Source organism: Sinohyriopsis cumingii, chromosome 7, assembly GCF_028554795.1.
Source record: "Sinohyriopsis cumingii isolate HCF-2022 chromosome 7, ASM2855479v2, whole genome shotgun sequence".
Classification (NCBI taxonomy): Eukaryota; Metazoa; Mollusca; class Bivalvia; order Unionida; family Unionidae; genus Sinohyriopsis; species Sinohyriopsis cumingii.
The window spans coordinates 11,527,854-11,545,057 of record NC_142967.1 but is presented as its reverse complement, the minus strand read 5'-3'; the positions used below and the strand labels follow the sequence as shown (position 1 = coordinate 11,545,057).

General features: G+C 34.2%; 1 protein-coding gene across 1 annotated transcript; it reads right to left on the bottom strand.

Moving 5' to 3' along the window:
• Positions 1–6,515: 6,515 nt before the first annotated feature.
• On the bottom strand, positions 6,516–12,821 carry LOC149794736 (uncharacterized). Its single transcript, XM_089963968.1, has 6 exons — positions 12,592–12,821; positions 10,855–10,921; positions 9,852–9,997; positions 8,919–9,156; positions 8,246–8,316; positions 6,516–7,562 (listed from the first exon to the last, which is right to left on the bottom strand). Exons 1-6 carry the CDS (start codon positions 12,643–12,645, stop codon positions 7,425–7,427), a joined length of 714 nt encoding a protein of 237 aa, XP_089820094.1. The 5' UTR covers positions 12,646–12,821; the 3' UTR covers positions 6,516–7,424.
• Positions 12,822–17,204: the final 4,383 nt, after the last annotated feature.

The window sequence follows — 17,204 nt, the reverse complement described above, 5'->3', positions numbered from 1 at the left end:
TCGCATTTTGAAAGTAGCGTCTATACCTCTAGCTATGCTAACCTCTTTAAATCAATTATTATTGTTATTCACTGTCTTCTTGTGGTGTCAAATTCAACTTTCACTTTCGACGGTACAGATTTTTGCTATAATTGATATACCCTTCCCGAATACTTTGTCCAATTCAGTAACATGTATCAGTTAGTCAATTAAAATATGAAACTGAAATTATCTGCAAAATAAGGGGGAAAAAAACAATGTTCAAGGAAGAGACTGGGGAGAAACACAACACGTGTGTTTTTTATGGAGCAACCATACTGAAATAAGCACTTCCGGTTTCATCGCTGCGTCTCCCCACACGCAAGATTCAACTAATCACTGCCTATTTCCTAAAATCAATTCAAATTTCATCGAACTATCTTAATTTATGTGCTACATTCATTCCAATAATATATGATTCATATCTATAATTTGCACATAACTAATTTTATAATTTTTAAAATATTTCGCCCATTTATGAAAATAATTCTACAGCCTCAGAATCAAAAAGGGATCGAAGGTATTACTTCAAGTCATGTCTATTGTATTATCATTAATAGTCATTTTTCGATCCAATAACAGTTTGCAATACAACAGAAAGTAGAAGAGAGTGGGATAACAATGTTAATATGCAACCAAAATTTAGGTCAGCCACTTCTCACAATGTTACCATTTATCCTCATTGTTAATCCTATGGACCACTTTAACATAGAATTTCTCGTTTAAAGTCAAAGCGTCCTCTGCATGTTAACCTATTGGGTCCTATAGAATTATCCTTTGAGGCCTGAGTGCCACATACAGCTTCTTGTCAGCCAACGAGGATTTGAATAGAAAGCACACGGAGGCTGCGAGACGTTATAGTTTACTCCATGACCCTCTATAAATTTTAGCATTATTATGTTTTATTAGCAACGTGTGATTGGGACAGAAGAGCATAGGGTCCCAGAGAAAGCTTTGGAGTAGAATTTTGTTGCCTAACGAGTCTGAACATTTTATTGACATAACAAATAGGAGAGTAGGCACATAACATGGTATTATTCTTTACAAATAAATCATAATAAAAATGTAAAATAATATAGAAAATAAGATAAACAAATATAAGATCAGAAAGAAAATTTAAAATAATGTCATTATTCGGGAATCATTCAAAGCCAATTCATTATTATATTTTGATCCATTAATATAACAATGGTCGAAACAATTCAGATATCATCCAGGGGTATTTATATTTGTTTTTTCAAAAACAGCAACAAAAGATCTATAAGTATTTAGCGTTGCTTCTTTGTGTATATGAAAATTCCCACTTAGTTCATTACAGAAATTCAAAATTACCTGTATTTACAAGCCTTTGTATGAAAGTAAGAAAGGTTCATATAGTACTATAGTTTTATGAAGACAAATAGTCGGCTTCATTTATCCACTTCAATACGCATCGTAGAGCATAATCTAAACATGAAATTGGAAAGATTTTTTCAAGTTAATGAATAACTCACTGTTTGGGAAAACTATGAAAAGCTGAGGAGAGAAAGAATGAATGTGAAGCTAGTTACACCCGGTTAAACTGACAAAATAGGTCAACTTGCTGCAAATTCTGTTGTGTTTTATCAGGAAAACAAATTGGATGGACAAACAATATCACTCCAAGGACGTAAATTAAAACGAATGTAAAATAGGTAATTTATTCTGGACAATCGATATTTTGTATCTGTCAAAATTATTTATGTATGACTTTCTCTATAAAATGTTACAATGTGTATATGGTAATAATGTTGAGTTATTATATAATGATACTGATATTTTGATATTAGCATTTAAAACAGTTAATATGTATTATGACATGAAATAGAGTATTATAATATATGACACAACTGTTTATAATGTTGCTGATAAATGTCAAGTAATGCAGAATTCAAAATTTTGCGATCAGTCGGAAGAGTCGTGATATCCGTTGCTAATAAACTACTCAGCACAAGCGTCTATAAGCATAAGAATTATTCAGCTTGTTTCCAAAGTAAGTAGCTAATAGAAATTCTGTCTTCAATACAGCCATGGGAGCCCGCATGATTTTTTGCAGGGCGGCGGTCAGTCAGTCAGGGACGGGAGAGTTTGTTGCTTACTTCGTGCGTAAGCAGTCTGAAACTAAAGCTAACATTTACTGAGCATTTTGAACATATGGGGGGGGGGGTCACAAGACCCCCCCTTGACCTCTGCTGCGGGCGCCCATGGATACAGCTGAAAGACATCGTCAGCATAACGAAAATCGATAAATGGCTATATATTAAATAGAATATAAACTTGATGACGGTGGATGATCGAGGTATTCTAAATGATCGCGATTAGCAGAGATGTAAATATGTCTACCAGAATGACCTGGCGCTTAGACCTGTCACCAGAATATTCAGCCGTTCCTTGTCCATGGCGCAAATAGGCCAGGTGTTATGGAAACCCTAATAGGAACCTATGTCTCGTGCGGGCATGATCCTGATAAGAATTCAAATTAAAGGTAAAACCCACTGGACTTTCTGGTCGAGCTGGAACTAACATGCACATACATTAATGACGAAATTATCACATCTATATTACACAAACATATGAATAGTTTCTTTTGAGTCGGCCGAAAGAATGAGTTTAATAATCTGGACAGATGCGTCCAGGCTGTCAGATCGAGCCGTTTTCATACATACTAGACGAGTTCTTTCTTCTCACCCCGAACAAAACACATTATATATCTCTTACATAAGAATTCAAACAATTTGGGATCTATAAAAGTAAACTTTAGTTCAGTGTGGGTGTGAACTACAGAAATACGAATTGAAGACCCATATCGAATACCAGATCAACCATGTAAGATTAAATAGATATCAAATAAAGTTATAACGTTGAATATAAATGGCTATACTTTTGCCCTCAGCCTGTCCTGCCCAGGTATACAATCACTGTTCACATCGATTTACTTCAATCATATCCTTATATATTAGGTTCTACGTCTACTTGTGAGGGGCAAATATACTGTATTACTAACGAATGTGTTTTGAACAGTGTGAGATACCCTTCTAACAACTGTTTTTACCCCCACCCATCCCACCCATCAGTGTTTGAATATAAACATGCGCTCATATTCTATAACTACCGGCAAATAGCTCGATGGGCGAAAAGCATTGCACCTATTTCTATGTCATTATTCTTTCATGCTTCAGCTCCATTTCTCTGTATAGTTTATTTTATTCACGGGTGGATCAGCCGGTTAGTTGATATAGGTTTGGCTTTTTAATCCAAGGGCTGCAGATTCGCCACCTGTCCAAGCCAGCATGGGTCGGCTGCCTTGGTGTGTCCTTGGGAAAGGCGCTTAACTCCTATTTCCCAGGCATGATATAGCCAATAATGTGTTAAAAGTACCTTTATAGCCAACCAAACGTTATTCAGTATTCAAAATAAACCACTGCAAACTATTTAACCGATACCGTCACTGACATAAATTACCACCTTCAAAAAGTTGCAGTATCTTTTTTAAAATTTGAAAGACTATATAGAAACCTCAGTTCCTAAAAGTTAAAGCAGAAAAGCATTTTAACATCAAACCATTTCCAGTGTGAGATAAAACATATTTAAGGACCATTCCTTATTGAACTTGTTTAACAAATTATTCTTCGTAAAGAGTTTTTACAGTCAATGAATCTGTGATTTTCTTCAAATACATAATTTCGTATATGAAAAGATGAACAAATATTAGACGTCTAAAAACGTCTCAACGTAAAACAGCGGCGCCCGACAATATGATGTAATTGAGGAACAAAGTTTGAAGGCAAAATCAGGGGTCATGACTCTGTAAAATTTCATCGTTAAATAGTTATTTTCGAATTTGACGTAGGTTTCTTAACGCAAAGCCTCATACGAAAGTAGGTTTCATTCATTAAATCCTTTAAAAGTTGTTTAGCGAAAACCAATTTTCAGTATCGGCATATTTATTTATTATATAATTAAGTATGAGCTAGAACAAATATTGGCTCTATCCGGGTACTCCGACAAAAACAAATCTCCAAGGAATAAAGTTAACATACTTTCTCTTCCGATGATGTCGCACTGGCATATAATGATTAGAATGAACTTTTCATCCACACTCGGGCAACATTTATTACTTCCAGTTCAGAATCCACGAATGTAGTCCGGGTCTAGCTGTAAAACATTTTTTCCTCTCTCAGTTTTGGTGGTGATACATGAGTTCGATTTAGTCATTCTTGTTATTTGTTTAAAGGTAATTGTTTATTGTTTAGAATTTGAGCATTATGATGTGGTTATGAATGTATTTTGGTGACAGTGCTCAGCGAGCAACGAGTCATTGATGTTGATCCAATGTTTTTGGCATCGCAGTGTTCGGGGGTTATTTTCATTTCTTTTAGTGAAAGATTACTTTCTTCTTGAGCTGTCTTTCTTAGGCGTACACAAAAAGATATATTGTTAATAACGGTATACTGTACCAGTAATATACCCTGTACAATTAACAGAGTGGATTCCCCGCAACAAAATGACTTCCTTAAAGTGGCTGGGTTTCTATTTTTTATAAGCCATATAGAACGTTTCTATGAAGAACAGTGTGCACATCCAACACCCGTGTTTCCATTTATAAGATAAAATTTTGTTATGATCGGCATGATGTAAAACAACAATTCAAAATAAGCTCAAATGAGCTTTCTACTGACATAACATAAAAACAATACAGATATTAAATCAAACATGATTTGCTGGACTAAACTAACACAGTATAGTAGGTAGCTATAATTGGGACAAATCTCATAGCACATAACTTAAAATATAAGAACTTTAAACATCTTAGAAAGCAGTAAATAAAAGTGAACTTTTAGTATTTAGATAAGACAATAATATATTTTAAAATAAAAAGACACCACCATCCCACAAAAACAGAAGGAGTGAACCTGAAGGATGTTTTAAAAGAGTCTAGGCAACTTGTTATTAAGTGTTAAAATCGAAATTAAATTAAACAAAGCACAAATTCATGTTTACTATTGGTGCCTTGGTAGGATGACATGTGCAGTCTGTGACAAATTCATGTGTACTGTTGGTGCATGGGTAAGATGGCATTTGCAGCCTGTGACAAATTCATGTGTACTGTTGGTGCATGAGTAAGATGACATTTGCAGCCTTGACAAATTCATGTGTACCGCTGCACCATTCGTATGAAAGGCATCTGAAATATGTGACAGATACGTCTGTACTATAAGTGTATTTATAGGAAAGATATGCATCGTGTGACAAATTCATGTGTACGTTAGATGCAATGGTAGAAGAGACATTTTGTCTCTGGATATATCCACCTTAAACAAGATAAATCTACATTTTCCATTATTTCCCTGTTTCAAGTATGCCCCATATAACTGATTTATTTTGTCTAATGCATAAATTAATTAGTTATAACAGCATCTATGATTTTTAGCAATCACAAAGGTGTTCATTATGGATTTTCCCCAACATGATGTTCAATATATGACTAAACTAATTAAGTTCTAATATATGTCCATTTCCTACATATTTTTGCATTTTTTGATGACATCAGGTACATTCGTTATATGTTCAACGACACCAAGGCAGTAAACATTGTGTTGAGCTCTAACATTGGCACAACATATTAAAAATTCAGCATAGATTATGTTGCATATTTTGGAAATAGTCACATTTTAATAAAATGCTTTGAATTTTTTTTGTACAAGTGACATTTCCGGGACCGGCCGAATCACAGCTGATCAGTTTGTCATTTTATGTTCTATTTAGTTTTTAATGCTGCTTTTCAGTGAATAACATTGAAGTGCCATTGTCAGTAGATCTTCAGGAAAATGAAGAGAAAAGTATGAATGATTTTCTAAGGGACTATAATAGGGTCCTATAACAGATGACTGGCTCAGTTTGTCTAATGATACCAGAAGAGTTCTTCCAATCGTTAGAGCAAAACAATATTGAAGAAACAGAGAGCTCTATTTGTAGCTGATACGATAGTTGTTTTGTATTAGAAGAGTACCCGATCCATATTCTGTTCTTGTTCGTACTAACTGCTGAACAGAATGATGTAAAATTGCAATAAAATCCATGGTACTAGTCTATGTTTAGCACCTGCTAACTTTTAACCTTGGTCGTCATAGGAGTTGATATTCTATACCGTAAACAGATTAATCTCTAGCGCTAAAGCAGGAAATTTGTACAGCAAGTTTTGTTCGTGTTAATAAAACAGAATAATAATGATGATTTTGAGATATTCATGTCTATGTCTGGTCATCATAAAAACTGTTTGATGCTGACTCTAATTTGTAGATTCTTTTCAGTTGGTTAATAATAATAATAATAATAATAATAATAATGAAATGCAAACTAAAAGTCAGAATTGTACCATTTCTATAATAGAATTTTGAGATATCTACCAAAAACGTATTCTGGGCAATATATGCTAAGGAAATTCAAACTGAAACTAAAGTTCGAAATTGCATGATTTACTTTCCAAATTCCTGGGATGTCTGGGGGAAAAACAACTATTTCCGGCTAAACAGCAAAAGCAATGTCACAATATATGCTAAGGAAATTCAAACTGAAACTAAAGTTCGAAATTGCATGATTTACATTCCAGATTCCTGGGATGTCTAGGGGAAAAAAAAACTATTTCCGGCTAAACAGCAAAGGTGGCGCTATACAGTTTCGCATTTGGCATAGGGTTAGGATTTTAAAGAAAAAGAATGTCCCCGGCTTTCCTCACTGGTTATACTGGCTACTTAAAAAAGACCTTGTATATCTTAGGTATAATGCAAAGAACCTTTAATTCCCTTTATTTTGGTGTATGATTGATGGGTGTACTATGGGTTATAGAGTATACAGCTTGGCCTTACTTCAAATCTGCACCTTTCAAAAAAGTGCTAGCTCTACTTGGTCATTTTCACTTCCTAAACTTCAGAGGTAAATTGTATAAAAAAGAGCCGATAACGTTTTTTACATTTTATATATTTGGTAATTCATTCATTGCACTTTCAGAAGCTGGTATTGTCTAGTCTGGCAAAATTCATTTTCCCTATTTTAATAGCTGCTATGTATAGTGTACTTTAGACTAATTCAGACTGATTTTTTAACACAAGGGAGCAGTCATTTTAGTTAGCAGTGTGCTTAAATCATGTAAAATTTCCAAAAGAACAATATTCAAAAGAAATATCATCCACATTACATTAATGTATCATAGAGGTATGCAAACATTCTCTCCACTGTGCATGTTTTAAATGCGAACTACTTCACCTTACATACGTCACTCTCTCAAAAGTACATATTATCTGGTGAGCGCCACCAAAAGCAATGTCACATTCTAAAAGGAAATAATCTACATCCGGGTCTGCAGAGAACTGAAACCTCGCGAAGAAGTGTCATATATAAGTCACCAGTGTGTCAGTTGTTGCAAACAAACATTTTATGACAGTTTTGCAATCGTCTGAATTGAGATCTGGAAACGTTGCTTGCAGTGTCATGAAATTCTCTCCCTGGCTCTTGTGTGAACAACATTGCTGGGGAAATAAAAGATTACGTGAAAATATCAAAAACTGAGTTTTGCAAAAGAAAGCAAGATTCAACGATTAATTACTCAAAAGAATACTCAAATTCATATACAAATGTTTGAAGAAAATATAATTGCAGAGACCTCTATTTTATCCGAATGCAAAACCTTCGCGTCCACTTTTATCTGAATTAGGGAAATATTGTTTGGTATTTTATATTTTCTTCGTGACTAAGCAATAATTCTAAAATAATTTTATATTATCAAGATTTTGTGAAAGTTCATACCATCAAACATGTGAAATATTTAAGCCTGGCACTTTAAGAAGAAAATGTTTGTACCATGTGAATCACTATCTGGGTTACTACATAATATCTGTACACAGTGATTTGTTGACGAGTGTATGAAATAGATTCTCATTTGATCTAGAAAAGCATAAGTGATTATTATTTTGCATGCACTGTAACAACTGTGTTCAGATAATTTATTATTCAATGTGTACATATAATCGATATTCAGTGCTTACATATAATCGTTATTTAATGTCAACATATAGTCAATATTTAATGTGTACATATAATAGATATTCAATGTGTCAATATACTCTATATTGAACGTGTACACTAATCGGTGTTCAGTGTGTTTATACATACACTCGCGATTCAAAACAGTAGTATTCCGTAATGCACTTACTGACTCATATAATTTTAACCCCTCCGAATCGTCCAGAGTCATTAGCTTGGAAAGAGTGTCAGACTGCAACACTGTAAGAGACAATATTATTTTGAGATTGCTACAGACAACGCCTACATTAAAAACGTTGTAGTAACCGAGAGTTATAACTTACGCAACAGAGCCTTTTTTCTAAAAGTCAGGAGAAAATTATTATAACCTCGTGTCTACCTAGAGAACCGATAACATCTGATAAATCTTGTTGAGAAACGATGCTGGTAAGTCCATTATTCTGTATAGATCCAGACTTAAACAATACACTGTTAGGTGGACCCCATGTCTAGAAGCACGTAACAAATGCCTGCTACCTACCAAACATCACATAAAATTATAAGTGGAATCAGGGGCGTAAATTATATAGCAAGAATATGCAAAGCCCAGAGCCAACGAAATATTTTACACTATAGATTAGGCAGGTGCCCAACGGTAAGTTTTACTTAGGGGCCCACATAGAGCCCAGATATCGTAGCTAAGTCAGCGAGTGAAATAATAAACATATTTTGACATTTTACTATTCTCTTCTGGAGATTTTTTTAGGAATCTTCACTTCATGCAATCAGTCTTCCATTAGCTTACGTTTTAACATACGAAAAGCTAAAAAATAATTTGACTTAGTGTGAGAGAAATTGCACACCCGAAATGCTTTCCAGAAGACTTTGAAATGCTTCCAGAGAAATTACTGTGGTCATCATTCCTGTTCGAACGTGTAACTGTCGTCTGTTTCCGGACTCATCTATACTCGATTTAAGATTTAGACCTTCTAGAACGTGTTGAAGGTCAGTGTACTTCACCTGTTCTGCAATGATGCCATCGAAGTCAACGTCAACCCTCACATCCAAGCCTCTCTCCAAGGCAAATAGTGACTGCCTTGTCTTCAAAAGTAAAGTAAATTAAAAGACATAAAATATTTAATATTCAACAGGAATGTGAGATGTGATAAATTACTTGAAAACCTAAAAATCTTAATTTTAGAACAAATTTAAGACAAACTGGTTTAAATAAATTGGAAAGCATGAATTATTCGGCAAGGTATACTATGTATTGTTACATCGCTTCAACAGCGTGATCCATACATACATACGTACGTACGTACACACACACACATTCCTTGCTATTACATTCATCTCGATATTTCGTAAGAGGCCTCCACGCTAGCATCAAGCAATTCGACGTCGATGCCCATCAGCTGATATATGCACTGTCCTTTGACATTCGACAGATTTTGTAAAAAGTATTAAATTTCCCCCAACTTTAAGTTTCAGATTAAAACCATCAACAGGCTTATATTCCATTTTTATAGGAATGTTCAAGAAATCTTGAGATTTAAAACCTTTTAGAAATATCATTGTGTCAATTTTATAGGGTATTACAGCCAATTGATAGATGCGAATATATTGTGTCTTCAATTATACATTCTTATTATACTTGTGGGAGACACACACACACACACACACCGATTACGTTTGTTCTTTCTTCAGGATGGGGTTACAGACTTTGCTCCCTTGATTTACACGTTTTATTTCATTCGATTTTATTTGATCTGTTTTTCATTCAAGGTCAAACTCACAAAATCCTTCAGGAACTCTATAACCATCAACTGAAACTTCGTATCCACTTTCAGCATTTCTCGGAAACCGTACCGCCAAAGAGATGGAGTTGTCTCCCGCATTAGGATGGATAAAATGTCCTGGGAGTCAGTGGAATCACAAGTTGCTAGAAAAATATACTAATAATTAACTGCTGTACACACACACACAAACATTCTCTTTCATGTGATGATTTACACGTTTAGTCACGTTTAGTTATTTATAGCATGCATCCATCTTCGCTAGCCAAGGTTCCAATAACCCTCTCTACACCTTGGCATATCGAGCAGATAAGCAGATATTTCTGAGCTTCGGGTCTGTGAATTTCACAACCTGAATGGACTGATAAAGAAGGAATTTTCCAATGTTGTTCCGTGTTTGCACAAATACCTTTCACTGAAATACACCTATAATGGCTTCCCTCTGGTACATAGTCATACTTTCGATGTTATACAAAGTATCCTTGTTAGGTCAAACGCAACCACCGTTTTCGGCGAATGTACAAAAATCCACGCTATTGGTTAGTTATTCTAAGGAAGAAAACACATGAAATCCAATAGATATCGATAGGACAAAGAACCAAAATAGCTGTTCGATCCGCCAAGGTATAAACAGGGTTATCGGAACCTTGGCTAGCGAAGATTGCATGCATCTTGATCAACAGAGTTGTATATACACACACACACACACACATTCATCATTAGTACAATCGTCTTTGCGATGGGCACTTTCGTCACCATAATTTTATTATCACATATAGTCAATCTATTCCACAATATCGTTTGAAAGTGCCATATGCAATTTACGTCTTGCAGCTCCTTTTATTATATTAAAAAAGCCAAACAAATTAACAAAATACAAAACTTAAGAGTCTGAAGTTAACTGTACCGGAATAAGGACCTTTGATAACAGTTACATTTGCGTAAGGTAATTATTCCAAACAATGAAATCCACTGTTTATTTGCCAATAAACGCGGGACTTACCCTCTGATGGTCCTACAGGCCCCCAGGCCTGTCTCTCCAGATCCCTGGGACAGTAGTGCCCTTTACCCTGGGGGACAAAATATTCTTGTTTAGTCAGAACATATTAAGCTCAGTAGGAAATTGTTCATTTTTCTAGTCGTTTTCTCTTTCTGATTGTGGATAATTTGTTTTAGGTAGTAATTATCTCATTATATATATATATATATATGCATGCATGTATGTATCTATGTACTTGTGTATGTATGTATGTATGTATGTATGTATTTCGTTATCAAATGTAACAAGTTAATGTCCGAGCTGTGCCCTCCCTGTACTGTACATTTATAGACCTATCGTCAGCACGATAGTTACATAAGACCAGCTAGGGCTACTCCTACTTAGTCATCGGGGATATTCAGACACAATTTCAGTCCTTTATCGTCTTGTACGCACGCATGCCAGTAGTGTTGAAATTGGTGTTACACAGGTATGGTACAAACGACAGGGCGATAAGATAAGCGTCCTAAATAACGATGTTAAATGATAACCATACCGTCAGGTAGTGGTATATTCTGACACATTTTTAATGATTTAATTCCTTGCCAATCTTAGCTTCAGTAATATGCGAAATGCAGTTCATAATTTTATTGCTTACCTCAAAGTTGGTATTCGAAAAATCCGAAGCCTATATTTGAACTGGCGCTTATTTTGTCATTGTTTTATTTGTTTTATACACGAAGGAAGCTCCGTATAGAAATAACACTGGTAATTCGTCCAGATTAGCTAATATTTCATTTCAAGATGTAATTTGTTTATGTCCTTGACAATGAATAAATTCTGTTTTAGTGGCATTTTTTAGGCCTATATCTGTATTGTAAAAAGAATGTTGACTCTTTTATTTCACAGAATTTTCGAGAATTTCCTTAAATTCAACAAGTACAGTCATTAGCGAATATATGTAAGGATGCATATTAAGATCCATTACACCGAATGCTTACACCTGTGAGAATCCTGGCAATACCCATTGTGTTAAAGTTACGGGGTCAATTAGGATTCAAAGCGAAAGTTGGCTGATCTGATAGTACATGTAGTGGCACTTTGGCGTATTTAGCAGTCACGATTTTTTCAAAGACGTGTCATTATTTCGCACGAAAATCAATTTATTTTTTCATGAGAATTATGTAACCATTTTAGCAAAATTAATGACCAAGAGAGTCGAACAATGTCCTAATTTCAGTAAACAAACAAAAGTACACTTCTCAGGGATAAGATCCCCAAGGCTTCAAAAAGGGTCAGACAATTTAGGTCGTAAAAGTCGAGAAATGTTCTCTCAAAAGTATATACATGTATTTTCAAGGCAAACGTCTCAGACTTGAATATCTCATCACAATTATTCGAAAAGAAAACAAAATTATTTCATTAATTAGTCTATTCAGCTATTTTCCAAATCAGTAACCTTTTAAATGTATGTCATTTCCATATATTTTGTTCTACGTTTATAACTACTACACCAACTGCAACAACACAGTAATAACTACAGCTACAGCAACAATTACTGCTACATAACTCTAGAACCACATAAAACACACAACACAACATTAATAATAATAATAAGAAGAAGAAGAAGAAGAAGAAACAAAAGGAGAAAAAGAAACATGACCAATTTTCTTAAGTTCTCGTAACTTCATTAAACACGAAAAAGTTCAACTAAATGACATTGTATTCTTTAACTTTTGTCTACTAGCTAACTAGACCTACCTTTAAAACAAGGAAACCATCCACGGTGTCTTCTGCTTGATTGTCGGCAGACATACTCCAGTAAATGGTGCTAAGTTTATATTTTTATATCAGAAATATTTTATCATTTAAATGAACTAAAAGGAAGCTTTTTTTCTCTGTCTTATACTGAACAACATGAAAACTGAAAAAGTTTACTGGTAACTAAAACCGTGGGAGGATGTGTCACAAAATTTCATTCAACCGCGTGACCCTATATTGCGTTCTAAAAATAAGTTCAATACATAGTTTATTTCAATAAGTATTTATCTTACAACAATACCTGTTAACGGGTCATGAGAGGTAATCGTACACTTTAATTGTAAAGGTATATTTTGGGTGCCTCGAATTATCGACACGCTGCTTTGGGAGTTCACACTGTTTGCTGTGAAATTCTGTTTTTAACAAGATATGTGGTCGCCTATTAAAGACATGGTTTATGCTTAAGTAGGCTGACCAAACTATTACTTTTAATCAAATCCGATATATAACCTCTTGCAAACATACTATCACACGTGTGGAAGTGCCTCTTAAACAGTGAAAATATTATGGTACACTGTTGACCCTGGATCATTGTCCAACGCGGACTATGATCCGATCGATACGCTTTATCAGTGCCCCATTAGGTAGTTTCTTAATTTAGTCACTAAATATATACATAAATTTGTCATCAGACTTAATCTCAGGACCCGTGACAGTCGAAACAGTCTCTGTTTTATCCGTTGAGTGCATTGATTTATTACTAGGCAACTACCTAGCTGTGTGGTTAATCCGCTTGTAACTGACAAGCCTTGCTTGGAATAGAAAGTCGATCCATTCAAAAAAGAATTCCCTGATGTATTTACAGAATGTGAAGTTACCAGAACTATGGCAAAGAAAGCTCTTGAGAATTGTGTTGATAAGGAAAGTATTCCTTTAGCTGACACACGTATTGGTCAGGCTTTTAATGAGGTCACTCTCACTTTTTGTTAGGATCAGTCAGAAGGTGTTGATCACTGTGATCCTTTTTTAACGACTCATTCTCTTTATGCTAATCAGGGTGATAAACGATAATCACTTGTCATCGAAAAGGAAAAATATCCTGAGCTCTCCTGTTTGTTTCAAAGACTATTAGTGAAAATGAAGCTAATGAAGTTCATGTCTGTTATTTCATTAAAGATGGCATTCTTGTGAGAAAACGGCGACCTCCCGAGGTACCTGCTGATGATAAATAATGAACTATCAAACTGTAGTTCGAAGACCTTACAGACAGGAAAAACTTAGTCTGGACCATGAAACTCCATTGGCTGGTCATTTAGGGATCAATAAAACTTATCAGAAGATCTTAACTCACTTCTATTGGCCAGAAATCAAAAGTGATGCTGGTAAATACTGTAGATCTTGTCATACCTATCAAATGGCAGAAACACCAAATCAGAAAATTCCCAAGGCTCATCTACAACCTATTCCTGCCTTTGAAGAACCATTTAGTAGATCTAAGAAATTAAATAAGCACCAAAGAAATTATTCCACAATCGAGAAGGAATGCTTAGCTTTGATGTTGGCATTACAACATTTTGAAGTTTACATTAGATCAGCTCCTTCTTCGATTATTGTGTTTAATGAACACAACCCTCTTTCTTTCATCGACAAGATAATAAATAAAAATCAAAGACTTGTAAGGTGGAGTTTGTTGTTACAGGAATATAATCTTGACATCAATCACATCAAGAGAAAATATAATTGAATAGCAGACGCACTTTCCCGTGTATAGCAATGTATTATTTCATGTACACTGTATAATTCATTAGAGGTCTCATTGTGTTTTTTTTTTAATTTATGGTAAAAAGAAAGTTTTATCATATAAATATATTTTTCTTTATGGGGGAAGTGTTACGTATATTTGATTTAATTTATGTTTGATTTAAGTTGTGTTCGATTTGATTTGATTGTTTGTGGATTATGGAGTATTTTTATTTTCTTAACATGTCATTGTAATGTAATTTTGTTTACTAGGAATTTTATATTTTCCGGAAATTTAGTTTGACCTGAGTTTTTCCTTAGATACCTAATAATATAAACACTTGTTTTTCTATTTTCGACATAGTTCCTGACCTTGTTTGAGGGTTAAGTAAACAACTTTTTTCTAGGAGTAAAATGATTGGTTCTTATCAAGGACATACAGTAGCTATGTGACTTTTACATGTAAACATGATCACTTCATCCTCTATTTCGCAATTAGACATTTTCGACATATACAGTTTATATCCTGATCTGCCGTTGCATAATGAACTGGCAGATCAGGGTCTGTGTTTTTCCTACTACTAATCACTTCTAACAAACTGCATAGATCCAGATCTGCTGGTAAAATTATGCGATGTCAGTTCTGGGTTTAGGCAGTTGCAGTTGAACTCGCCTTATCAGCAAGTCTATATAGTAATTTATACACACAGAATTAGAGAAATATAAATCTACTGCTCAAACAAAAGATCAAAAGTGTCTGGGATGTTAACAGTAACAAAATATGTTTTGTGCTGCCAGGATTTACTCAGCATCTGCTTAAATTACGAAATCCCTCTCGAACAGTGCTATAGGATTTAAATTCAATTTTCTACAAATTTGTTTCGAATGGATAAGAGATAGTTTAAAAAAAAACAAAAACAAATGTCATCAGAAAAGATTACATGAAAAGAGGTATGGAAATGGTGAATGCAAAAATATTTAAAGATTCAGTTCAAATTGTTTGATTATCAAGGTTTTGAGCATGGGAATCAAATATAGCCATAGCTTGGTAGCATCTCCCCTTATTTCCCTATTTTTTTTCCTTTTTGGATTTTATTTTCTTAAATTATTATGAAAAAAAGAAAACACTCAATAAATTCCGGACAATAGTTCCTGTCATATTGCTAATTCAACATCAGTATTCTCAATATCTCTACGTTTTCTCTGAAACAAGAACATGAAATTGCCTTTTATACCTCACTCCAACCCCATCAATTTGTACTTAATATACATATAACTATTATACATAACCATTGATGTGAAAATGTTTTAAATCGTACTAAAACGTTGCACCTTGCAGACATCCACATGAAAGAATGCCAAAAATTAAGTAGTTTGGGTAGTATGTCTATCTGTTTTCATTTATGACGTTTTTCAAAACCATTAAAAAGATTTTGTTCCAAAATTATGGTAAGGGCTAAATTTCTCCTCCTAAAATTTGTTAGATGTTGACATTTTTTTATTTTTTTAAATTATCATCATTCATTTAAGTTAAGTAAAAATAAATTGTTTTCAGTCACAATCCTATTATTTGTACAACTTAAAGGAACGCCTCCCCCCCCCCCATTTATGGAACATATACACTTAACAAGTTTTTAACGCTTTATTTTGTCTTATTTTGCTTTACTGATCACACACACACAACAAACATTAATTGCTCATTTCTTAAAAAGAGGTGAATTTCATTATTATCCTTCAGAAAGAAATTTGGTTTCAGTATTATCCATTAAAAGAGTATAATTTCAGTATTACCCATTAAAAGAGTATAACTTCAGTATTACCCATTAAAATATTATAACTTCAGTATTTATAGGTTACTGCATTTGTATGGGAAAATATGAACGAGTTTTGGGATGGAATACTGCACGAACTTGTGAGTGCAGTATATCCTTCCGACAAAACGAGTTCATATTTTCCCATGCAAATGCAGTAACCTTTTTATTATATGCTCATTTTTTTATTCTACCTAAGGTTTAATTATATAAACAAAATACACTACAAGAAACAACGTAAATGAATGTATACCGTATTCCAAACTAAATACACAGCACAGATTTGTCATTACACTTCATTATTAATGCGCACATAACTCCACCCAGATAAATTTAAACTTAGTCGCGCGCTCGACATAACTTTCGAAAGAAAATGGCGTGTCTAGTTAAAATTGAAATTTGCATTCATATTGTGAATGAATGCTCATTGCAACAACTTTCCCATTTGATCTGGAATGAATATATTTTGGTATTTTGTTTCGATTCGACAAAAGTTTGTGATTTTACATGAAATACATCGGATTGAAATGTCGCGGGAGAAGCGTGTTTACGTCTGCAAATGTGTTTCTGTTTCTGTCATTGAATGCTTGAAATCATAACGTGGGGAAAATATGAAGTCTTTCAATTGCAATTATCAAAAAGACGCTATGGAATTTAATGCTTATTTCATTTCGAGTGCAGTAAGGAGGATGCAGTTGCACTTATCATCGAAATTACAGCACAATTTCGAAATGTGTAATCCAGATTGAAAACCTATGACATGGCTCATGTAATTCGGATTTGCAGAATTAAGAAAAAAACATTTTGAGGAAATTCAGGATGTAAAACTGCAAGTATATTTTATTTTGCCATTCTTATCACCAGCTAAAGAAGACAGTAAATGCCTTGTCACTTGTATGTTATTTGTAAAGACATAATCTTTCGTCTTTTATATAATGTAGCTAGCCTAAATCCGTAACATTATATCAACGCGGAATGTGCCAAAACAGCTGTGGGTTTTTTTTGCAGTCCACGAAACATGTTTTAGTTCATTCAGAAACAAATTTAAACAACCACAACGTA

What these genes read in the sequence shown, in the direction of transcription:
- LOC149794736 (XM_089963968.1), bottom strand. Translation starts at nt 12,645, where the DNA reads ATGTCTGCCGACAATCAAGCAGAAGACACCGTGGATGGTTTCCTTGTT. An exon ending in GCCTGTAGGACCATCAGAGG is followed by an intron (nt 9,998 to 10,854) that starts GTAAGTCCCGCG and finishes ATATTTTTCTAG; the next exon opens with CAACTTGTGATTCCACTGAC. An exon ending in TCTTCTGGAAAGCATTTCGG is followed by an intron (nt 8,317 to 8,918) that starts GTGTGCAATTTC and finishes TGTCTCTTACAG; the next exon opens with TGTTGCAGTCTGACACTCTT.